Source organism: Lepidochelys olivacea, assembly GCF_965140295.1.
Source record: "Lepidochelys olivacea isolate rLepOli2 genome assembly, chromosome: 1".
NCBI classification, from domain to species: Eukaryota; Metazoa; Chordata; order Testudines; family Cheloniidae; genus Lepidochelys; species Lepidochelys olivacea.
This window is the reverse complement of record NC_140411.1, coordinates 8,386,904-8,412,210: the sequence shown is the minus strand read 5'-3', so window position 1 is coordinate 8,412,210 and position 25,307 is coordinate 8,386,904. Positions and strand designations below refer to the sequence as shown.

Below are 25,307 nucleotides of genomic sequence, written 5' to 3'. Positions count from 1 at the left end.
CCATTTTTAAATCAAGATGGGATGTTTCTCTAACAGCTCTGTTCTGGAAATAATTCTGGGGCAGGTCTCTGGCCTGTGCTACGCAGGAGGTCAGACTAGATGATCACAATGGTCCCTTCCGGCCTTGGAATCCATAACTTAAGATAATTAATGAAGGAGCCACTGAGAGACTTGCCTCCACTTTGTCTTCTGGATCCACCTGTCTTCTCTTAGAATCATAGAACATCGGGGTTGGAAGGGACCTCAGGAGGTCATCTAGTCCAACCCCCTGCTCGAAGCAGGGCCAATCCCCAATTTTTGACCCAGATCCCTAAATGGCTCCCTCAAGGATTGAACTCACAACCCTGGGTTTAGCAGGCCACTGCTCAAACCACTGAGCTCTCCCTCCCCCACAACTCGGTCACTCCACTCGCTCCTGAGCCCGTGCTCCAGTCGGCCCCCGCCTCCACTAGCCATTCTGGACCCTCCCCCCCGCAGCAGGCCTGGGTGCCCCGCTCTGTGCTACCCTGGCTCTGCGGGCAGGGTGCTGGGATGAACCCTGCTCCTGAGGGAATCCCTCAGCACGGGGCCCAGACGTTTCTATTGTCCCACATAAAACGACATTCCGCCTCAGAAGTGCTGCAGTGCCGCCTCTTGCCCCCAGAGGCCGCTGTGGCGCTAGACCAGCCGGCATGAGCGCAGCCGGCTCTTCTGGCGCCACAGCGGCCTCTGGGGGGCAACGGGCGGCACTGCAGCACTGCTGAGGCGGAATGCGTTTTAGGTGGGAAAATACAGCACGATGCGGGGCAGATGGATTCTGCACTTCCCCAGATGCGCAGAATTCCCCCCAGAGTAACCTGATTGACAGTCTTGAATGGGAGCAGACGTGAGAGAGTCTATGTGTGGGAATAGGCCATCTACTCTCAAGCACCTTATTCATGGCCGTGTTTGGTTTTTTCCAAATGCATGCAAAGGAAGGACAGGTGTATGACTAAAGCACTCCTTTTCGCTCCTGGAATTACTTTCCAGGGGGCATGTTTGTACATTCCAGTTGTATTTTGGTGGGGAAACTTGACACTGCCCTTTTTTCAAGCCACACTGCAGAGCAGAGATGAAAATGCTTTGATGCCTGAGCTCGTGTAAACTGGCGTAACTCCACTGACACTGAGGGACTGGCTCAGAGGCTATTACTCCCCTGCATCTGAAAGGGCAATGTTTACAGGAGAAACTACATTTACATTTTCACACTCGTCAATTTTTTATCTCCTTTCTTTACTCAGAATGTGTAGTGTTTGTCTCAGACATAGCTATATGCAGACGTAAATGTCAGAAATAACGAGCTCTAACAGGTGTCGCGGATCCACAGGATTAGCGCTGCGGCCCCCCAAGCTTTGGAACAGTCTCTGGTAGGAGCCCCGTCAGTGTGCCGGATCCCCTATAGGTCTTGCTCTTCCTCCAGAGTGAGCCACATGGCTTCACCATCTCCTTAAACTGAACCTCTGGGTTTTCTGCCCTCGTGCTTCACCCCATGAGCTCTGTTCAGTGAGTCCGACTGAAGCAGACCCCCGATGGAGGCTCGCCCACACTTCAGGGATTACGGCTCCTCGCCCAGCGTCTGCAGCAGCGTTCACAAACCAGTCGGGTTTATTCATTAACTGGAACATGGCATAGGTAGTCTTTATGGCAGCAGAGAGAACTGAAGGTTAAAGCACAGTTCATTCTGGTCAGCTCAGAGCCCAGCCAAGCTGTAGTAACCCTTTGGCTCAAGCTCTGTTGGTCTCCAAGTCTGACTGCCCTGGTCAGAGTCCAGGTGAGATCCCCAGCTCCTTCTAGGAGCCAGCTCTTATCCCCCGCACCCTTCCAGTCCTTTGATCTCAGGCCAGGGATTGTTGTTCAGTGGGGAAGTCCATCTCCTCATGGGGCGTTGGGTGCTAGGTGCCAATGGCTTGCTGATTGGACTTGCCACTGTTGTCCCGAATGCTCCATTGATATGGAGACTAAGGCCCAGACAGCTAGGAGACTCCTAGACCTACGTCTCTAAGGTCCAGTCTACACTACAGACCTATCTCCGTGTAACTGTGTCACGTGAGGATGTGAAAAATCTACAGCCTTAAGCGACGCCGTTACACCGACCTAACCCACACGTAGACAGCCTATGTTGGTGGGAGAGCTTCGCCCACTGACATAGCTACCACCTCTCAGGGAGATGGCTTAACTACACTGATGGGAGACCTCTCTCCCATTGGCTTAAGAGCATCTTCATTAAAGCACTAAGGTGGGACAGCTGAATCGGTGCAGCTCCACTGATGCCTCATTTTAGGTGTAGACCTGCCCTTAGACTGCCCTGGGTGCAAACAGTCCTTTCCCACCCCGGCTGGGTAACAATGCAGCACACGGGGAAACTGAGACACACACAGGACTCAAAAAACAAAATTGGCTAGAGGTCTGGTCAGCCTGCCTCCCATTAGAGGAGAGGAATGGCACACCAGAGCAGTATTGGTTCCAAGAGCACCTAGTTGGCTCAAGGTCAATAAGCTGTCATTGGGGAGTGGCTGGAGAGAAGGACCATGTGGCTCATGGAGAACACATGTTGCTGTTGCTGCTGATGGAAGAAAGAGGCCCCGACAAGCCTGACGTTGGGGGTGCAGGCGCCAAGGGATTGGCCAGGGCATATTCACAGCCGGACTGGGAGAGCGGCCCAGATGTAGTGGAAGAGCCCAAACCAGCACGGTGGCCAGAGGCCTGGGCACCAGGCAACAGAGCTGAAACTGGGGCTTGCCACTCTGAGCTCGTACTGCAAGAGGCAGGAGGCACCATGTTTGGGGACTCAGAGACCTGGGGAGGGGCAGCTTGGACTTTTAGGGTATGTCTTCACAGCCATGTAAGCCCAGGGTTAGTGGGATTTGAGTCAGTTGACCCGTGTTAGAGAATCCTGGGCTGGAGCAGCTCCCCTATATTAAGGATTTTCTAACCTGTGCTCAAACCTAGGGCTCTGGTGTCCACACTTCAGTGCACAGACCCGAGTCAAAGTAACCGTGTCCAGGTCTGGATTTAGGGACAGGTGACCCAGGAGACCACCTGGGGTACCGGCCTTGGGGGAGTGTTGGGTTCAGGGTGCTGTTTTTGTTGTTAGCCACGAAAGGGAAAACAGAATGTTTGAAGTAAAATGTTTCAGGCATTCTGTATGTGGGTTCATTTTTCACTAGCCTCCTAGAATGTTCTGGACCTTTGTAGAATCTCAGGGAACCTTCCAGACTTTCTGAGAACGACATTTCCTTTGAACCTCCTAGAATGTTGTCAGCCAGGCCCCCGTATGTAGATAAGGGATGGGGCGTCGCCAGCCAGTCAGTGAGATATAAGAATGAAATGAAGTGAGAGACCAGCTGCAATATTGTGAACCTTGTTTTATTGTGTAATTGTGAAAGTGTACTTGTGTTTTAAGACTTGAAGAGTGAGTGTAAGGCTAGTGAGTTACCAAGTGACTGAGGTTTACAATGCTCAGATGGAACTGGTGCAGTCGAGTAAACCTGAGGCCAGAATATGACACGAGACGCAAAGCCTGGCAAATCAGATTACTGACTTCAAATTTCTTGTCTCAATTGCGGTTTGGCAAGGCATTAGAAACTCAGTCAATGGACATTGCAACTGCTACTACTTTGATGTGAAGCTGCCTTGATCTCGTTGTGGCCTAAGAGACAATGGATTTGAAGATGCCATCACTGCTGCCAGAGAAATGTGGAAAACTTAGGAGTTGAGCCTATCTTCAAAGAAACTCGTATTCATCAGAAGAAGAGACAGTTTGGTTATGAGAGCAGAGATGAGGTGATGGGAAGCTCAGAAGAAAAATTCAAGAGGAAGCTTTTTTGCTCACTCATTGACACAGCTGGAGTGTCCATTGAAGAAAGGTTTGGATAAATGAAGCACCACAAAAAGACCTGGAGGGTTTTGTATGACCTTAGTAAGCTGCCGGTGGACAGGAAAACACTCTTGAACAATTGTACGGAACTTCAATGGACGCTGACACATGGGGAAATGTTTGGATGTCAGTGATAAAGACTTCTATGTCGAATTGGACAACATCCGTCACATTTTGTTGCATGGGAAGCATTCTCTACTCCAAGTTCTCCAATTCATTCATGATGCAGAGCTGAAGGACAATTTTCCTAATATGTGGATAGCTTTAAGGATTCTGCTCATGCTGCAAGTCACAGTAGTGAGCAGGGCCATCCCTAGCGGGTTTGGGGCCCAGGGTGGAAGTGACGGATTTGTCTTCCAGGATCGACTGCCCCGACGAATGCACCGGCCCGTGGGGTCCCCCAAAGCGCGGGCCCTGGAGCGGTGGCCCCAATTTGACCTACCCAAGGGACGTCTCCAGTCGTGAGTGGTGAGCACAGCTTTCTGAAGCGCAGGCTCATTAAAATATATCTTTGATTAATGGTGGCTGATGAGAGACTGATATGGCTTGCTATTTTATCACTTGAAAATCCCACTGGCCAGTCATTGGCTCTCTCTCTGTGCTGCAGTTCCCGAGGGCAAAGGCGAGAAAAGCCACTATTTGAACTAAAGGACGAGGGTTAACATTCCACAGCTGTCACCTGCTGTAAGACTATTTAATGCTGGTCCACCCAATGTTGGTGCACGGTTCCATTTCTTGTTGTTTGTACATATCAGTTATTCTTAAAATTAAAAAGTTTCAAAATGCGTAGGGGCTCTCTGATAGTGTCTTTGCAGACTGGTGATCAGAAGAGACTGGGTTAATGCTGCTGTTTGTCCAGGCGGTGGAGGAGGGGGTCTTCTGTTTTCCATAGAGTGGCATGCAAATTGTTGGGATAAAGAAGACTAAGGAAGTTGTCCCATGGAATTGTGGGATACTTCCAATTGACTCCTGGGACATGAGTTAAGCAGGGCTGCGGCTACACTGCAAAGGAAGAGGGCTCAGACCCTGGGTCTCAGCTTGACTTGACCTCGGACCCTCCAGCCCTGCAGGGTCCTGGAACTCTGGGTCCAAGCCCTGAGTTAGCGCAATTAAAGGGTAAATGTAAGGGGGATTAGCCCTGAGCCTGGGCTCAAGCCTGGGTTTATGTTCCAGTGTAGACATACTCTCAGTCGCATTAGTGGGTATTAGGCTATATATTGAGGCTCTGGGGACTCCGTACATTGTGCTGGAGCTGAGGGGAGGACAGTGACTCCCCACAGGGGCCCTTGAACGGTCCCTACCTGAGGGCTTGTCTCTGCCCAGACTCAATTGTTGGTTTTCGCTGAGTGCAGCATTTCTGCATGGCACAAACTCCTGCCGCCTCAGGGCTTGTGGGAGGGAACCAAGGGCCCTGGGTCTAGTAGGAGTCAAGCAGGGTATTCTCAGGAATGTAGGTTGGCACTGGGGATCCACTTAATGAACCTGGGGTTCTCCCACCAGCACTTAGTTCCCAGGGCCAGGCTCTATCCAGTAACCACAGCACTTCCTGACGGGTCCGGTGATGGAAACTTCCTCCTTCACTAAGCATGAGATACATGCAAGAATCATAGAATCATAGAATATCAGGGTTGGAAGGGACCCCAGAAGGTCATCTAGTCCAACCCCCTGCTCAAAGCAGGACCAATTCCCAGTTAAATAATCCCAGCCAGGGCTTTGTCAAGCCTGACCTTAAAAACCTCTAAGGAAGGAGATTCTACCACCTCCCTAGGTAACGCATTCCAGTGTTTCACCACCCTCTTAGTGAAAAAGTTTTTCCTAATATCCAATCTAAACCTCCCCCACTGCAACTTGAGACCATTACTCCTCGTTCTGTCATCTGCTACCATTGAGAACAGTCTAGAGCCATCCTCTTTGGAACCCCCTTTCAGGTAGTTGAAAGCAGCTATCAAATCCCCCCTCATTCTTCTCTTCTGCAGGCTAAACAATCCCAGCTCCCTCAGCCTCTCCTCATAAGTCATGTGTTCCAGTCCCCTAATCATTTTTGTTGCCCTTCGCTGGACTCTCTCCAATTTATCCACATCCTTCTTGAAGTGTGGGGCCCAGAACTGGACACAGTACTCCAGATGAGGCCTCACCAATGTCGAATAGAGGGGAACGATCACGTCCCTCGATCTGCTCGCTATGCCCCTACTTATATATCCCAAAATGCCATTGGCCTTCTTGGCAACAAGGGCACACTGCTGACTCATATCCAGCTTCTCGTCCACTGTCACCCCTAGGTCCTTTTCCGCAGAACTGCTGCCTAGCCATTCGGTCCCTAGTCTGTAGCTGTGCATTGGGTTCTTCCGTCCTAAGTGCAGGACCCTGCACTTATCCTTATTGAACCTCATCAGATTCCTTTTGGCCCAATCTTCCAATTGGTCTAGGTCCTTCTGTATCCTATCCCTCCCCTCCAGCGTATCTACCACTCCTCCCAGTTTAGTATCATCCGCAAATTTGCTGAGAGTGCAATCCACACCATCCTCCAGATCATTTATGAAGATATTGAATTGGTATCCCCTTTCCTCCTGCTGCTTTCTCTATAACTGGAGCTGATTAGAGAGCAGTCCCAGATGCTCTTCTCCCTCCACAGAGAGTCAAGAATGTTCTATCCATGAAAATATTTAGAATAAACTATATTTTAGAGCATTTTACAAAGATTCCACCGGGACAGAAATACCCTCCCTCCCCAATGGTAGGCAGCTCTCCTGAGCCTCCATTCTCAAGGCACATCAGTTGTCGCAACCTGGATTGACAGGAGCGTCCCATCATGTTACCATCCATCAAAAAATAAACATAAGTTTGGATGGGTAGTAGCAAACCAGTGGGGACAATAATGAGATCAGGGAAAACAGGCTCTGAGTGCCTCGGGTTACTCTCATGTGTGTTACAAGCAGAACATTTCCACTTCCAAAAAGTCTTGTTTTCGTAGCGCTGGTTTCCATGTGACAAATGCATGAGCACAGCTGGTCTGGCGCTATTTCCATTTGTCAGGCCTAAATCCTGTGGAAATAGCGGATGATATTCATCATAGTTAAAATGGAGTCCTACATCTCATACGATAGCGATGAGGGCCAGGGAACAGAGAACCTACCCATGGAGGATTAATGGAGTTTTATTCACCTCAACTCTTAAATCCACTGAGTGGGAGTGTGCTCAGATGCTGGTGTGCAGCGCTGAGGGGTGGCAGAAAGAGAAAGGCTTTCTCGTACCTTCTAATTACAGCTCTGGTTTCACCCCTTTCCATATCATTGAGAGCTCTGCTGAGACACCCTGTGCAAATACCATATTAATGAACAATGATAACAAAAGCAATGGGCCTTGTATGCAATCAGTATGTCCACAATTTCCAAACATCACGTTTTAATCATTTCATTTTTCGTTGCTCTTGTGATTGTGTATATTTTTGCATATATTGTGCACTATACAATTTCTCTCTTAAAATTGTCTTTAACACTGTCCTGAAACAGACATAAAGGTGAGGAAGACACAAAGAACAGGTGATCAAAAAGTTGGAGACAGGGTGACATTACAAGTGGAAGAAGGAGACTGTCAGGACATTGTTAAGCATTTTAAAAATAGCTTTTGAGTAACTTGCAGCACAGAGATACACTACAAAACATCCCTGACCAATGTAGGGAAGCATTTCAGTGTTGTTTTTTAGCCTTCCTCTCACAAAATAGCCAAGTTAACTTTTTCTGTAACTGCTCAAGTAACGTCGCAAGATATGGTGGAAAGATACAATATACAGTCAGGGGAAAATTCTGCACTAGGACACACACAGAGGTTCTAGCTGGAGTCAGCAGAAGCCACACGTGGGCAGCTGTTCAAGGCTAACAGGTAGGTAAATATGCAGATTGATGTTAGATGGTTGGAAGGAGGGATGGGTGGAGGAATATAGGGATAGATTCATGTGCAGAACTTGGCCTCTGAGGTGGGAACAGTCTTTTACCAGGTGCTGTTGGGAAAAGGAGCATTGGTGATATTCAGTGTTAAAGATGAGCCAGTGGTATGAGTAAAATAAGCAATCATCTAAACTTTCATTCCCCAGCTGCTAAAAATAATTAACTTCCACTAAATAATTAACTTCTGCTAATAATTAACTTCTGCTAAAAATAATTACTTGTGTTCATGGTGATTCTGTTCTTCTGGGTCTTGGGCAGGATTGTCAACGTAGCTGGAAGGAAGGAAGCACCAGAACTTTCAAGAGAGCATCTTCTTGTGGGATTTCCAGCCCAAAAGTCTCCAGAGTTCCTGTTAGATCAGAATTCAAAGCTCTGGGTGCCTGTCTGAACCTTCTGCATCTCGCTCATTGCTGTTTAGCATCCTCAAAGCCAAGCCTTGAGTCTCTTTGGATAGAATGGCTCAGCAGCCGGCCCCTGATCTGCTTGGTCTTCATGCCGTATATGATGGGGTTCAGCATGGGCGGCACCACAATGTAGAGGTGTGCCAGCAGGATGTGGATGTGCGTGGGGATGTTCTGGCCCCAGCGCTGTGTGTAGAAGGAGAACAGCCCCGGGGTGTAGAAGAGCAGGATGACACACACGTGGGAGCCACAGGTGCTAAAGGACTTCAGGCGCGCGTCCCTGGAGGACAGGCTCAGGACGGCCCGGAGGATCAGGATGTAGGAGATGGTGATGAAGATGGAGTCTGAGGCCACCACAAAGGTCGCGGTCGTTATCCCGTAGACATAGTTGAGCATGGTGTCCCCACAGGCCAGCTTCACCACGGCCATGTGCTCGCAGTAGGAGTGGGAGATGACCCTGGGACCACAGTAGGGCAGGCGGCTGACCATGCACGTCAAGGGGGTCATCAGGCTGATGCCCCGCACAAAGACGGCCAACCCGATCTTGGCAATGATGGCGTTGGTGAGGATGGCGGTGTAGCGCAATGGCTTGCAGATGGCGACGTAGCGGTCAAAGGCCATGGCCAGCAGCACCCCCGACTCCATGGCAGAGAAACTGTGGATGAAGAACATCTGGACCACGCAGCACTCAAAGCCGATTTCATGGGAGTGGAACCAGAAGATGCTCAGGATCTTGGGCACGGTGGAGGTGGTGAGCACCAGGTCGATGCCTGCCAGCATGCAGAGGAAGTAGTACATGGGCAAGTGCAGGCTCGGCTCCGTCTTGATCACAAAGAGGAGGATGAAGTTCCCCAGCAGGGCCACAACGTACATGGCACAGAATGGGAAGGCGATCCAGAAGTGGGTGGCCTCCAGCCCCGGAACGCCCATTAGGAGGAAGGTGGAGGGGTTGGAGTGATTGTAGTGTGACATGGGGCACGGCCAGTTTCCAGGACCATTTCGGAGGCTGGAATTGAAACCACACAGCGGGTTAGTGTCGGCAATGAAGACACTTTGTCTTCTTTGGACCCCAGCGCATGCAGACAGCCCCTCTCTGCCTTCTCCCATATGGAGAATTGCAGCCCCATCACCCCGCCTCCACCAGCTCCTGCGCCTCCCCAGCTTCATTCTCCGCAGGATCCAGTTCAAAATGGCCATCGTTTCTACAGCTTTCCTGGGATTTGCTCAAGCTGTGCACACGGAGCTTTTCTCTATGCTCTTCTCACGGCGGTTTCCCCTCAGAGCTGGACTCCAGCTGTACCCCCAGTTCCAGTTTGGGGGACCTGAAAGGACAACTAGCTCAAAGTCTGAATGACTTTAGTCAACAGCCCAGAAGGGTTTAAACACCAGAGAAATGGAAGGTTCAGTAGAATCTTGAGATGGGGTCACAAAGGTCTTGATTCACCCCTGTGCCTCAGAAGGGGGTAAAGAGCATCTCCATCCATCCATAGAGATTCTGCGGTACAGTTTCATTCATTTAAGATTTCTACTATATTTGACTCTCTGCTTTCTTTCACACTCCATCAGAACAACCTAGTCTGTCATTCCAATATATTTTGTACCCTAATATTACCGTGTGCCATTGATTATCGTCATTCCACCAAATTTCTACAATGCCTATTATAGCAATATCCTCATTTAATACCAGGCAGTCAAGTTCACCCACCTTTTATTCCGACTTCTAGCATTTGTATACAGGCACTTATAAAATTTGTCAATATTTATCTTTCTGCCTCATGAAGTTGCAATGATCACAATACTTTAATAACTGCTCTTGTACAGTGCTTTTTAGGCATAGATCTCAAAATCTTTCACAAAGGAGGGGAAGTATTGTTATCCTTAACTGTACAGGTGGGGAAACTGAGGCACAGAGTGGGGACTTGGTCAGCTACAGAATGGGAAATAAAACATGTCTCTGAATTGCCAGTCTAGGGACTTAAACTCATTAAACAATGAGTAAAGCAAAGTCTTCCAGTGCTTAAGCATCATATAGATGTATTTTTCTAAGCACTCTGTGTTATAGGCCCAAGGATAAATCCTCTATCCCTAAAATGCTCTGAGAATTTCAGTCTTAAAGGCCAAGAAACATTTGAAAGATGGTTACCAAGGTTCACTTTGTGTGGTTTGCAGTTTAAGGCAATCTATTTCAACGTCACTACTGTGAAAATGTTGTCCAGGTGTTTTTCTCTCTGAGAGTTGATTGTAGAAAGAATGGACCGTAGGGTAATAAACTTGGTGAGCTTTGAGTTCTTTGAGCCAGATCCACAGCTGGTGTAAGCAAGCACAGCTCCCCCTGCCTACAACGGAACGGGAAGAGCAAGCTGGCTGGGAAGACCATGCCCGTCCATCACCCTGTAAGCCTCTGTCTGCAAAACCACTTAATTTCTCTGCTTCTCTGTTACTGGCATTAAGTTACCCCCTGCGCAGTGCTGACAGCCCCACTGGTTTCTGGCATTGTACCACATCTGGCCGTGTATAATAAAGCACCTTCAGATGCATGTTCCACACGTGATGCTGTGTAGCCGGGGTGCTGTACTAGAACCAGTTTCTCCTTGTCTCCACTACTTTACTCTCTCCTTCTGAATGCTCATCCCCCACCTGCATGGGACTCCACTCACAGCCCCTTCCCCGCACCCGCTATATTAGACCCTCAGAATCGGGAGAAGCAGTTTTTGCCCTTGGAAAGCAGGAAGTTCAGAAATAGCCCGTCCCTTTGGTCTGTTTGGGCTCACTACCCATGCAGACTGTCCCCTTGGCCTGTGCAGAAAATTCCTTCCCTGCCTCTACAGGGAGTCTTATTTCTGCTGTCTTGTCGGTCACATGTTTGCCCTTGTCATGTGCCCTGCAACTATGGCTCCCAGCTGGAAAGGGCCAGGGCCTTTCCGGCCTGCCCTGGGGGCATGAACGCACATCTGCCCAAGGCCCAGCGCTTTGCTATAGGTTCCCAAACATTTACATGGAGTCTGAGACAGAGCCGGTGTTGGGTGCGCTCCTCCACTCCCATCCAGGATTGCAGGGACCACTTCCCCTGTCCCTGGCAAGCACATAATAGCCCTGTGTCTAGATGCCAGCTGTTGCTTACATGGAAAAGTAATATGAAAATATTTATATATTATTGGCTACTGATAGCCGGAACCAAAGAGAAGAGCCAGTAGCAGCGTGTGACCAGTCAGTGCCGCATGGACACAGCTTAGAAATGAGGTCTGTTGATAAATGTAGGCAGTTTATACAGAGTTCTCATAGCTGTATTGGTCCCAGGCTATTAGAGAGGCCAGGTGAGTGCAGGAATATCTTTACTGGACCAACTTCTGTCGGTGAGAGAGAGACACAGAGCTCTGTGTGGCCCAGAACCTGGTCTCTCTCTCACCAACAGAAGTTGGTCCAATAAAAGATATTCCCTCCCCGACCTTGTCCCTCTGCACACACTTGAGACAGGTTTGATTGTGGGTTCCAATAGCCCCCCACAGCCAACTCTTTGGACCCTTTTATAGCTAACTGCCTCTCATTAACTTTGTGTGCAAAATAATTGCAATTTTTTTTTAAATGCAAAACAGGTTGGAGATTTTAAAAAGTCCCCAGAAATGGGAGCCCACGTGGTAATGAATGAATTGCAGTAAAGCCCTGTGCAGATGGGGCTGCAGCATTTGATTACCAGTCATTTGCCTGAGGAAAGCTTCCCTGTATTGGGAAAAACCAGAACAGGAGCTGAGGGGCATTAACTTTGAATTTTTAACCCTTCCCTCTCTAGTTCTTATCTGCCCCCTCTGTGCTGCTGATGTGGTCCCTTAGTGATGGGCTGGAACGTGTCTCCTCCCTGGATGTGCTCAGTGCAGGCAGACACATGGTCTTAGCCATGGCAGATACATGCCCCAGCACAGCAAGTGTGTTCTCTCGGGAGGTCCCTGGCCCCTTTAGCAGCAGCGTTCTGGCTGCCTGTCCCTGCTGCTATCAGCAGTACTGCACCCGAGAGCCGGAGTTTGAAGAGAGCTTGGCCCCACTTTGTCAGGGCTCTGCGCCCACGAGTAGCCTGCGTTTCCCACGAAGCCCCCGGCATGTGAAGCAGCATGTACCCGGCCCATTGAGCCGCACAGCTTGGGCATTCTGCCTGGATGTACATAGTTCCTCTGGCGACAGGTGTGAGTAGTGCTAATCTGCTTCCAGAGATGGGGAAAGTGAGACAAAGAGGCCGTGACTCTGATCCTGCTTCCACTGAAGGCAGTGGAAAAACTCCCACTGGCTTCCAAGATGCAGTATCGGGCTGTTACTCACGAGCAAGAAACCTGAAAGCTAGCGAGAGTGCCGGTTAAAATTTCTACCTCCTGTTGCTATGCTCCATGCACTGCCCTGGAATCCAGCAGGGCGATGAGAAATGCTGGGCTGATGGATGGTATTTCTGGTTTGGGAAATGCCAGAATTGTCACACAACACCCGCCAGAGCCCTTCATGTTGTGGGGATCTTCCTATATTTTACACCAGTGTGAGGCCGATAATTACCTTACTGCCGATCAGTATTACAGCAGGAAGGCTGTGCTGCTGGCTGGAAAGAAATCAGGGAGACCATGAATGCTCTGCTGAAATGTATTTAAAAACAGACCTTGCAGAGAAGTGAATTTATACAAATAAGTCGAAGTCACCAAAGAGATGTAGACTGGACTGTTGTGATGACAAAAGTAGTGCAAGTCCACAGGGGCGAAAAGGGGACAACAAGGTGTTGCCACACGTGTGTGTGTCTAAGGCTGTAGAAAAGAATGTTTGATGTTGTGTTAATTGAGGAATGATTTGCAAACAAATCATGAAAGACTAAGAAATTCATACAAAGGGGACAGAATTCAGCTTGTGTTATTGCTGGCATTTCTTGAATTCTGAGGACTTCCCCTTCTCACAAGGCCTTTTTTCCATGTTCTTAAAGAGTTCATTCATAAAGAACCAGATTCTGCTCAGTTACACTGCTGTAAATCCTGAGTAGCTCTGCTTTAATCAGTGGGATTATTTTACATTTACAACAGCGTGACTGACAAAAGGATTTGTCCCAAAGTTTTCCAGTCCATTTAAAAATTATTCATTAACAGGGCCCCTGATTAAATCCATACTACCCCAACTCACCTGGATCTGTCTGTATCTTCTTCACCTACAGTGAATGCTACAGTCAGACACATTCTGTGTGATTCTCCAGTCTGCCAGGACAACCCATGTGGGGGTATTTATACCTTTTAAAGAAATCCTCTTTCCTCCCCCCGCTGGGAATTCAGAGCCTTTTTTCATTACAGAGGAAACTCTGCGATCAGGCACAGGGAAAAGCCACAAAGAGTAGCAGTAAATTAACCCATTCCTATTATACAGGCCCTTGGCTTAATAGCTACATCGCCATTCAATAGTATGCGATTGATCTTCAAGAGGGGAAGTGCAAGTGTGTGTGCGTGTGTGTGTGTGCCTAGTTTAAGTGTGCAAATACCCCCAAAGGCCTGTCTGCATGAGGGGATCTGCACAACTAGCGGGTGCATGTGCAAAAGTGTCTATGACGTTTGAAGACTTGTCCCTGCTTGTTCAGGGCTCTGTTTAGGTGTGAGTGTTAGGACATAGATATTCAGGCCTGTCTGTAAATGCCTATACTTTAAGAATGTGGGTATATGTTTATCATTTAGCTAGTTATAGAGGTATAAAAGAAAGAATCAAAATCACTGTCTGCTTGTGTAAGGGGCTTCTCTCACTGTGACAGTCTGAGGCCCCGTTCCTTAGCTAAGGCCTTTGGTTAAGCAGTGGGAGCAGTCATGAGCTGGGAAGCGAAAGGTCACGTCCTCACATTCCAAACCAGTCACATTGAAATAAGGCAATTGGAAAGGTGATCCAATCTATCACCTCCAGAAAGGGAAGAGCCTAGAAGATGTAAAAGGAAATTTAGTTTGATAGTTTTCTGTTTGGTAAGAACTCACTAATAGACACAGCTGGGAAACCCTTATGTCTTTATAGATGTCGTTGTGAAATCCTCACTTCTGTATTGTTTTGTCATTAGATTTCCCACTTTGCTCTTATTTGCATGGTCTCTGTCTGGTTCTGTGACTGTTTCTGTCTGCTGTATAATTAATTTTGCAGGGTGTAAACTAATTAAGGTGGTGGGATATAAGTGGTTAGAGAATTATGTTACAATATGTTAGGATTGGTTAGATAAATTTCAGTAAAATGATTGGTTAAGGTGTAGCTGAGAATATTACTATATAAATTAGGGACAAACAGGAAGTAAGTTGGAATTCAAAAATAAGGAAAAAGAAACTTGGATTTAAGCTTGCTGGAAGTTCACCCCCAAAAACTTTGAATTGTTTGCACCTTTGGACTTCGGGTATTGTTGCTCTCTGTTCATGCAAGAAGGACCACGGAAGTGAGAGGGTGAAGGAATAAACCTTCGAACAATGAATATGATCAGTACCCTTTTTGGTTAAGAGGGTGTTACCCAGGGTTTTCAGAACCCAAAGCAGTGGTTACTTCACTGCTTCACTCCAGGCAGTGTCAGGAATAAATCAGTGGGAACATAGCGCTTCCGGCTGATGAAAGATCGATACAAGTAAGCGTGCTTTTATTTAAAACTACAATTTATTAAAGCTCACACAGACACTAGCAATAGGGTTAGAATATCCCATATCATTACCTAGAATTCGAGATGGCATCGAGTAGTTGACAGTAGACCAGCAATGGCCGGTTGCTTCCCCACCAGGGAGCATGGTAGTGTCAAGAAAAAATCTCTCAGGATAGCTTCCGAGAACTGCTCCAAAGTACACACTATTATCTAGTCTTTTTTAACTAACTTTTACAAAACACACAACTCATAGGGGGTGGGTCATCACCTCTCCTAACTTCAATCAACTGCTTATCAACAAACATTCCTAGCAATATTAGTCAGAATAAGCTTTTGTATCAAAGGTGTGCAAACTCATGGTCTCTATCCACTTATTTTCTTTCCGTCTCAATTTGTTGACGCTTTTCGCCCCTCCTCCCATTCTCATTAGCAGAAACTGCTAGTCTGCAGCTAGTTTTGACCTTGCCTCCAGAAGCCCTGATTGTTCAAATTAACCCTTAACGATGTGGTGTTCTATTTCATTAATTCATGGCGGCTGAATGCACACAATATGCTTGCAATTAGCTTGATCAACATCTGGAGCTACTACATCCATCCAATCCAGGCCAACATGGGGGCAGAATTAGGGTGGATGTATAAAATGCTCCCCCTCCCCCCCCGGTGCCCCAGATCAGGAGATCCATTCAGAGACAGGTTCCCAAATGCTCAGAACTTCTTGTTCTGTGCAATATGAGGAGATCCTGGACAGAGGTGGTTTGGCTGCAGCTGTTGGGTCCTTTTCATATTAGGAATCAAACATGGGTCAGATATTCAGATGAAGTGTCATGCAGGAACGGGGAAGGGACCTGCGTGCTGTGAAGCACTGCCCTTTCCCTATGGCTGTGAGGCTGCCCCAGCATGCAGGACACAAAGGCCTCACAGGTCCTACAGAAAAACAAAGAGACGTGGGAACTTCTGTTGGGTTCTTGCATGTCTGCCATTAACTGCGCGGGAGAAGGAAAGACCTGTGGGCAAGTCATTCCAAAACTGTCCTCTGCAAAGTATCATGAACCTTCCTCTACAGAATCGGGTACTGGCCAGTGATGAGGGCAACATACTGGACTAGATGGATCTGGTCTGGGGATTTCTAGGTTCCTGCCCGGCAAGGCATGTAAACCACTATGTTCTAGCAGCAGGAAAAGGGCATTTCTAGTCGGGCCCACCTCTAGACCAGGGAAAAGCAGACAATTCTGCAACTCCATTGCTGTCTCCTCTGTGGAATGGTGGATGGTGGATGCAAGGTAGAGTTCTAGGGTTGAATTATCCGCCTTTTACTCTACGCTTTGGAACACAGACCCCGCTATCTCGGCTGGCACCTTGGTGACATTCCCAGATGAGGAGAAGCACAGTAGCAGAAGAGAGAGAACGACCCAGTGGTTAGGGCAGTAATTTCGGAGGCCTGCGTTCTATTCTTGACTAGGATACAGGTAACCTTGGGCAAGTCTCTCGGTCTTTCCGTTCCCAAGCTGTAAAATGAGAAGAATAGCCCTGCCCTACTCTATTATCATACCTAGCGAGTTTTGGGAGCATCAGCTGTGCAGTATCTAGAACAGCTCACGTTCGGCAAGACCGGGGCTGGGAGAAGCCTGGTACCTTCAGTGAATTCCAACTTGGATTGTTGCATTCCAGCAGCCTCAATTTCCCCTGGTAGGGGATGTGGTAGTGGAGGTGACAATCTCCTACACTTTCTGTGCTAACCAGGCATACTGTGTAGCTGGTACCTAATGACTGTCACAGTCAAACCGATATGTGGCTGCATTTCAGTGCTGGTGACATATACCCAGTCCAGGAGTGCCGGAATCTCTAGTGGAAATTCCTGTTGCAAATTTTCACCTGGTTATAAGTGGCAGACTAAGATTTGTAAGAGATCTACTGGATCCTTCAGCTATAGATCCTCCGGTGGAAACCAAGAGAGTCCAGTAAAAATTGACACAGACCAGAAGACATCCATAGAGAGGAGGGAAAGACCAGTTCAAGGATTCCCATGGAGTCTACTGGAATTTCCACTAGGGATAAGAAATCCCCCAAATCTTGGTCCCAAGTTTAAAATCAACCAAGTCTTTTGGAAGGTTTGGAAAAGCCGAGGGAACTCCACCCCACTGAGTTACGTTTTCTTTTCACTGCACCTCATCCCTTCTGGGGTCCAGCTAGAAAGGGAAGAGCTGAAGTCTCAGAAGAATGGCTGCCTGGCCAGATTGGCAGGTGGATGCAGTCAGGAAGTGCCAGCACAGCCATGAAAGTGCCTCTTCTCAGGGTATGTCTACACCGCACACCCCCCTCCCCCGGGGAGCAAGTCTCAGAGTCTGGGGGAACATACCTGGGCTCACGGTACAGGGCTAAAGATAGCAGTGTAGCCATTTCTGATCGGGCTGGAACCGGGGCTCTGAAAGCCGGTGAAGGGGGAAGGCCCAGAGCCTGGACTTCAGTCTGAGCAGGAACATCTTCACTGCTCTTCTGAGTGCTGCGGCCTCGAAGCCCGTGAGCCGGACTCAATTGACCTGGGTTCTGCGACGCTGCCATGTTTTTGTTTGTTTTCAGTGTAGACTTATTTATAGTCAAGAGTATCTACTCGTTGCACCAAATGTCTCCCCATTGGTCTGCATTGTTCACAGGGTCACTGAATGCCTCAGGGGCGTGTGGGGCTGAAATGAGGTGAGATTTCTTCTCCTCGGGAAGTTCACCGCTCCCGGGAACTGTAACACCGACACAGATTGGAAACTCTGTAGGGCACCTTTTCCTTACACATGTGTACAGCACCTGGCACGATGGGACTCGGTTTCCAGGCTGAGGCCTCTGAGCACTATCCCAATGCAAACTAAACATAAAAACATAAGGAGGCCAGCTGTGGAGTAAATATGTATGAGGCTGTATTGCCTTTTCAAACTCCTGAGGCCTCTCCCTGTGAGTGGCGTTCAGTAGCTAGCTTGTATTCATAGTGACCGGGGACTGTGAAATATTCAGCCAGAAAGGAGCGGAAGCTGACTTGTCTGGCCAGGGTGACCCTCTTGTGTAGCCAGAGGAGGTACTCCGGGCACTAATGGTCTGGCCAGGGTAGATAAAGCCTCCTAAGGGAAGTAGTGGAGGGTTCATTGCTTGGGTTATTTAAAACGAGACTGGGCAGAACACTGGGGAATGTGCTGTAGTGATCAGTTCTGCAATGGCTGAGGGATTTTGGTCTAGGAGGGACCGAAAATGACTTTTCTCTCTCTCATACCCACGACGCAGGAACAGTTTCTATTCTCCCAAGTCTGAAAAGAAAGAGTGAACTCTGTCTGCCAGAGGTGGGTGGGGAGGACAAAGTGGAAGCAGAGATTCCCAGCTGAACTGCAAGACCCCCCTGCGGGGAGGAAGTGAGTTCTCTCACCCTGGCTATAAATCCACCAAAGGCAGGCAGCTGCGGGTGAGCATGTAGACCTCACACAGCCCATGAGGGAGACTGACGCCCTGGGAAAGGAGGGGAGCGCTGCAGGATTCTGGTGAGTTTGCCCACAGAATCCAATTTGTGAGGGCAAAGGAATTGGACTGTTCTGTAGCCATAGACGGGTCTGAAGCAGAACCTCAGATCCAAACACACCCACATTCTGGGCAAGTTCAAAACCTGATCCAAATTCTGTTGCTGTATATTTTAATTTCCTATTTCATCAGCCCATTGGTATTGTGCCCGACCTGATCCAGCTTGGGTGCCTATTGCATCTATAGTCTATATTTAGAATGAATGATCTGGGTTTTCACCTTAATGACTTACCTGGTTTTCCCCTCAATGAGTGATCTGGTTTTCAATGGGAGCTGATGGGTGTTCAGCACCTCCTAAAAATCAAGCTAGGTGCCCAAGCGTGGATGAAGGCAAATACTTTCAACACCCAAGATTGAGAATGTGGTGCCGAGTGGCTCTTTAGACATTTCACAAGCAGATCACCTGTCTTGAGTTCAGCGTTGGTCTTAGTTCCTTTCTGTTAAGGTGCCTGGATTCTGAAAGGGGTTATGGAGTGCAGTTTATGTGCAAGAGACTATGAGGATTACATTTGAGGTTTGCTTTTTTGAAGAAACCTGGCCTTCCTTTCTCAAGGCACAGTTTGCACCTGGAAATAACTGCCCCCACAAATCAGGTGTGTAAAGGCCTCCATGCCCACATTCCTGCTGGCAGATCATTGTGGGTGCAAACAAAGGTGGAAAGGCCTACAAGCTAATGACGGGATGGAGCCAGGAGCCATGTGTTAAAATTCCTCCACCAAATGATTGGGAAGTTTGGGGTGATTTTGTACATTCTCTAAATATTGAGAATTATTGACCTTCCGATATCACTCAGAATGTGCAAGGCGCTGTACACACACACACACACACACTCACACATGCATGTGTGCACACAGAGACTTTTCTTTATCAACATTAAGCCCTCTGTAACATACGGAGGGGGAGACAAAGGAATACAAACCAAAATATGGACCATTTTTTCCTACCATTATATGCATCTGTGATGTTAAATACATGCACATCAGCTCTAGTCGATGATCCCTTGTTCCTTGGCTGATTGGTCCTGAGGATGGGAGTGAATCAGGAATGCAGACCAGTCCAGTTCAGGGAGGCTGTTCTATACCTGGAGGCAGCGTGGGAGAAGCAGACAGGTGTGCAGTCTGTCCCTGGAAAGAGTGGAGGGGAGAGGGGACAACACGAGAAGGGAACTGAGTGAATTAGTAAGGAGATGGAGCTGTGAAGGGCCCCGAGGATGAGAACAAGGAGCCTGTGGAGGGATTTTGTACTTTGGGTGTGCGAGAAGGGGCATGTGGACCAGAGTGGAGGAAGTTGCCAGAACCAAGGCTGGAGATGACCCGGGGTTGGAGATGGAGGAGAATTTTTGTTGTATAGATAGAAGGGTTGGATCTTAGGAACATGATGGAGCGTGAGGTGAGAGGACTTGGATAGGCCCTGCACACGCAGGTCGGAGGGTCAAAGACGTCTGCCAGGTTGTATCCCTGAGTGAGTGCGAGGCTGGAGGTGTTGTCAGCTGATAGAGCTGGGGAGAGGAGAGGGCTTGGGAACGAAGGCAATGAATTTTCCCCTTCCCCCGCCTACTCCCCAGCGTAAGAGACAGAGGGCTGGGGTCAGAGTGCTTCCCCTGGAATTCAGTCCCTACTCAACCTTTGTCAGAGATACCCTAACCATGCTGCAAAGCCCATATCTACTGTCCCAACTTCTTACCTGGGGTACATGGGGTGGGTCGCTGTCTGAGGGAGGGAAGGGTTTTGCTAATTTCTAGACTATCTGGTTTCGGCTGATTTGCTTGATACATTTTGTGGGTTGGGGCTAATCTGGGTTGATCTTGCACAAGTGCCTAATGCTCCCAAAATAGCAAAATAAATAATTTGAAATGTGAAAGCTGCAGATGTAAATGGAGTACCAAGTTCACTGTGTCTCCTCCAGGTACTCAGGTACCATGGTGATGGCACTGAAAGAAATGCCCATGAGAACAGAAAAGGTAATGCAAAGGCATGAAGAGAAAACTGGAAAGTCTTCTGAAGAAAAGGGTTGGTGTCACAGATCTGATGTGTAGCGCCAACTCCAGATGTGACAGAAGTGGATGCTGACATAATAGAGTGGCAGATTTCTAAGGCAAGAAGGGTCCATTATGGCCATCAAGCCTGACCTCCTGCATGTCACAGGCCAAAGAATCCACCCAATGATTCCTGCATGCAACTCAGTAACATGTGGTTGAGCTGGAACATCTCTCTGAGAACATCCAATCTTTATTGAAAGACCCTGAGCCCCGGGGAAGTTACTAAGCCTGTGACGGTTCTCTTGAACTGGTTAATTCCATCTTAGTTCCAGTAGCACAGTTGCATCTTATTCACAGTTTGCACTCTGAAGGCTTCAACTTCCAGCCACTAGCACTTGTTTTGCCTTTGCCTGCCAGGTTCAAGAGCCCTGCAGTAGCTGATATCTTATCACTTTGTCCTTACACCCCTGGATCCAGGTTTTCGTTAATCTGAGCTCCTCGATATTTACCACCCAAGCAATGTTTCTATCAGCTCCAGACCTTGTCATCCATTCCCAAAGGAGTTGCACCCCATGAGCCAGAGTGGAGTGTGGCATCTCATACGTGTACAGTATCTGTTCATCCCATCTGATATGTTTTATTAACAGGACAGACGTTGTTGTGAAACTTACAGAGGATGCTCCTGCAGGGCAACCTGTCAGCTCCTAACGGCACAGGCTCTGATCCATCAGTGTTCTTCCTGACAGGCATCCCAGGACTGGAAGCTCTGCACCACTGGATCTCCATCCCCTTCTGCTCAATCGTGGCCCTTCTAGGAAACTTCACTCTCTTGTATGTTATCAAGACAGAGCCCTCCCTCCATCAGCCCATGTTCTATTTCCTCGCCATGCTGGCCGTCATCGACCTGGTTTTATCCACAACCACCATGCCGAAAATACTGAGCATCTTCTGGTTTAATTCCAGGGAGATCAGCTTTAATGCCTGCCTGGTGCAGATGTTTTTCCTTCACTCGTTCTCCACCCTGGAGTCTACTTTGCTGCTGGCCATGGCCTTCGACAGGTACATGGCCATCTGCAACCCCCTGAGGTATGCCACCATCCTGACCAATTCAGTGATAGCAAAGATCGGGCTGGCAGCTTTGGCCCGGGCTGTTCTGCTAGTGGTCCCCCTCCCCTTCCTCATCAGGAGGCTGCCCTACTGTGGGTCCCATGTCATCTCTCATTGCTACTGTGAGCACATGGCCATGGTGAAGCTGGCCTGTGCTGACACCAGGGTCAATAATGTCTATGAGATCATGGTAGTTCTCTTTATTGTGGGGCTGGATCTGTTGTTCATCTCCCTATCGTATGTCAACATCCTAAGGGCTGTCTTAAGCCTGGCATCCAAGGAAGAGCAGCTCAAGGCTTTCGGCACCTGTGGCTCCCACCTTTGTGCCATCTTAGTATTCTACATCCCTGTGGTCCTCTCCTCAACAATACACAGGTTCAGGCACCATTTCGCCCCACACGTACACATCCTGCTGGCTAATTTCTACCTCCTCTTTCCTCCCATGATGAACCCCATCGTGTATGGTGTGAAAACCAAACAGATTTGTGACTGGGTGCTTCTCCTGTTCCGAGGGAAAAGCTTCTAGGCTGAGCAGGGAGGGGGGGAGTTAGGGGGCTGCTGAGCAATCAGGAAGCAGAGGATGCAGGAGAGGTTTTCTGAGTAACTTAGACTGCATGGTTGTGGGGGCTCTGTGTATGGGACTCTGGGATGGGAACTCCACCTCTGACTCCTAGGGAGCCATATACTGTCCCCTACACGAGCTTAGCGCTGCTGGCCGGAAGGTGATCTTGGCCTTCACCTTGTCCTCACTCTGCCCCGTTTGTGGAGTGTGAAGAGGAGTGTGAAGGCTCCTTGCACCTTCTCTTGCTTTGCTGGAATCTTGCCTTTATTAGTGACACACCGAGCCACAGCCAAGGACGTCCATGCTGCAGGAACAAATGCTGTATCTGCCGCTGAAGTTCAGTCAGCTCTGAGACGGAGAAACACATCCGGGGCCATTTGGGCCCCAGAAGAAGTGCTGAGTGCTGGGCTCTTCTGTCCCAAACATGCCACCAGGGATGCTGCTGGGTGCCAACCTTTTTTTTTTTTGTTGGAAATCTGGCCTTAGTTGTGGTGTCTGAACATTTGATACTCTTTCCCCAGTGGTTTAACCCTACCGCACCGCAGCACAATGCACCAGGATGAGAAAGGGGGGACGAGGAAGGGTGGCTCTGCCTCAAAGTGCACTTCGAACCTCCCCAAATCCTAACCAGAGCGATCTCAGGCACAAAATATTAAAGTTCACTTTCTGATACTGATAATAAATAAATGAAACAGAGTATTGTCTCTGTGTGTGTGTGTATAAAATACTCATGAAAAAGTCTTGCTATACTTTATCACCCTTGTTCCTGTTGACTAATATATGCTGGATAGCATATAGATATACATCACGTTCATAATATGTATTATCTGCACCATATATATATGAGTAGCATGCATTAACTACCAGTAACATTAACCACAAATATTGTAACAAAAGAACTAGATAAGTTCAAAAAAGAACTAGATAAGTTCATAGAGGACAGGTCCATCAGTGGCTATTAGCCAGGATGGGCAGGGATGGTGTCCCTAGCCTCTGTTTGCCAGAAGCTGGGAATGGGCGGCAATCACTTGATGATTCCCTGTTCTGTTCATTCCCTCTGAGGCACCTGGCTTTGGCCACTGTCGGCAGACAGGACACTGGGCTAGATGGACCTTTGGTCTGACCCACTATGGCCGTTCTTATGGTCTTAACAGTGATATTGCTGAAACGGCCTATACCATGATCCTGTTCATTCACTTATCCTTAGTATCCCCAAATACCTTGCATTTACTTAACTAAGGATTGGCACAAGCAGATAGGAAACTTGTCAACATGTGTAACTTGTAAAATCATATAAATAATAGCAGCTGAAATTTGTACCTGGGGGGAGCATACTGGATGGCTTTTTGGAGACTGGTATCGTATCAAATCTTTTTCTTGCTCCATATTAATAAACCTGACTGACACTGGTTATTTGGAATCTTGAGTATATTTCATATGAAAATAATGAATCAAAGCGTGGTCAAACAATACAATTTATCAACAATTCCAGATAGTTTGAATAACCTCCCATAGACATCACTGCAGAGATCCTGTGGCCCATTTTCCCTGGAAAATGGCAGTCTCTGGGGTAGCATAAAGAGAAATGGTCCCTCAGCCTCCATGACATAGCTCCGCCGTGGCTCCTCACCCCTGCCTGAGGCCCTTTCCCCACAGCGCCAGGGGGGCATGGGTCAAGTTTCAAGGAATATGGGGGGTGCTGGCGCCCAAACTGCATAGGCTACTAATGGGGGGAACAATTTAAAGGTTTAGCCACCCCCCACAAACAGCTCGAGTCACAGCCCGCAAGCTGGGCAGGCCCCCTCCCAGTTGCAAGGCACCCAGCACTGCCATGTACAACTGGGAAGTGGACAGCGATGAGGAGTCCTGTGCCAGGCGCCGGCCCCAGCCCCCATGCTGGTGGGGTGGTGTCTGGCGATGGCCCCCACCCAGGTCCGGAGGAGCCCAGGATCTCTGGTGGGTGGCAGAGGGCAAAGCGGAGCTGCCGGGGGTGGGCGAGGAGAAGGGCCCGGCCCCGAGACGAGTTGGTTCCCAGGTGGCTGGAGGATTTATGGCTGTTCCTGCTGCGAGCCACACCCCATGATCCATGGCTGTTGGGCCCCCTGGAGTAACAGCCCTGCTGCCCCCCAGGTACCGGGGCTGGACTGTGTCACTCTGTTTCCACCTGGACAATGCCATGATCTGGACCAACATAGGTAACAGCTGGGCCCAGTCCCTCTGCCCAGCACTGGTGGCCCCTGTGTCCTTTCCTTGATTCTCGGGCAGGGGGTGACTGTGGGGTGCACCCGGTTCCTGGGGGGTGTCTGCGGCAGGGCTGCCAGGTGGTGACAGGGCTGTTGCCAGGTCCCCTGAGCCTGCCGTGCCCTCACTCCACCCCTTCCCGCCTAGAGTCTCCTGCACGCCGCAGGAGGCTGGGGAAGGAGGGGGCGGTGCTGATCAGCAGGGCTGCTGGCAGGCAGGTGGGGGAGCTGACGGGGGGCTGCTGACGTGTTACTGTGGCTCTTTGGCAATGGGCGCTGGTCAATTCTGGCTCCTTCTCAGGTGCAGGTTGGCCACCCCTGGATGAGAAAGCTGGGTGTACAGGGCCAAAGTAATATGAGATCTGAGCTGTGTTTGAAGAGTTCTTCTTCAGGTCACTGATTTCATAAGAATTGGGCTGGGCCTTATTTCAGCCAAAACTCAGGTGCTGAACTGTATTGAAGTTCAAGACTTCTCAGTTAGATTGAAAGATAATAAGGTAGGGAACTGGCTATGAGAGAAACCCCATGTCACATGCATTACAAGCCAGGAAATCAGCTTATTAAAATTGAAAAAATATCATTGTCGTGGAGACAGCAGGGCTTAGTGGATAGAGCACTGCACTGGGATACCAGAAACCTAGGATTCATTTCCTAGTTGGGTCATTGGGCTGCTGGGTGAGGTTAGGTAAGACACTTAACCTCCCTACAGGCAAGGAGTGAGCAGGCCTGGCCCTCTTGCTAGTGATGGACAAATGAGGCAGGAGCACAGCCAAGTGTAACTTCTATGGTGACCACCTCAGGCAGAGCACGGGGACTATATGCTGCACCCCATGCAAAGGTGACATCGTTCCCACACCAGCATGCACAGATCTTTCACGCCATGGTTTGTGAAGAGCTTTAAAATTGTTCAAGATGCAAGATGCTGCAGAAAGATATGTCAGCACTAATGATCCCTGTGCATTAGGGGGGTGGGGCACTTGCTGATGCGTTTCCCAGCACTAGACTCCACACAAGGTGCAGG

At 48.8% G+C, this 25,307-nt stretch overlaps 2 protein-coding genes across 2 annotated transcripts; one reads left to right on the top strand and one right to left on the bottom strand.

The window, feature by feature from the left end:
* Positions 1 to 8,243: 8,243 nt before the first annotated feature.
* LOC311514354 (olfactory receptor 52E4-like) lies at positions 8,244 to 9,212 on the bottom strand (the record flags this gene model as incomplete). The annotated part of the gene is made up of 1 exon (XM_084616909.1): positions 8,244 to 9,212. The coding sequence occupies one exon, from the start codon at positions 9,210 to 9,212 to the stop codon at positions 8,244 to 8,246; it is 969 nt and encodes a 322-aa protein (XP_084473035.1).
* Positions 9,213 to 21,053: 11,841 nt separating this feature from the next.
* Positions 21,054 to 22,010, top strand: LOC311513365 (olfactory receptor 52K1-like; the record flags this gene model as incomplete). Its single annotated transcript, XM_084615133.1, has 1 exon — positions 21,054 to 22,010. One exon carries the CDS (start codon positions 21,054 to 21,056, stop codon positions 22,008 to 22,010), a length of 957 nt encoding a protein of 318 aa, XP_084471259.1.
* Positions 22,011 to 25,307: the final 3,297 nt, after the last annotated feature.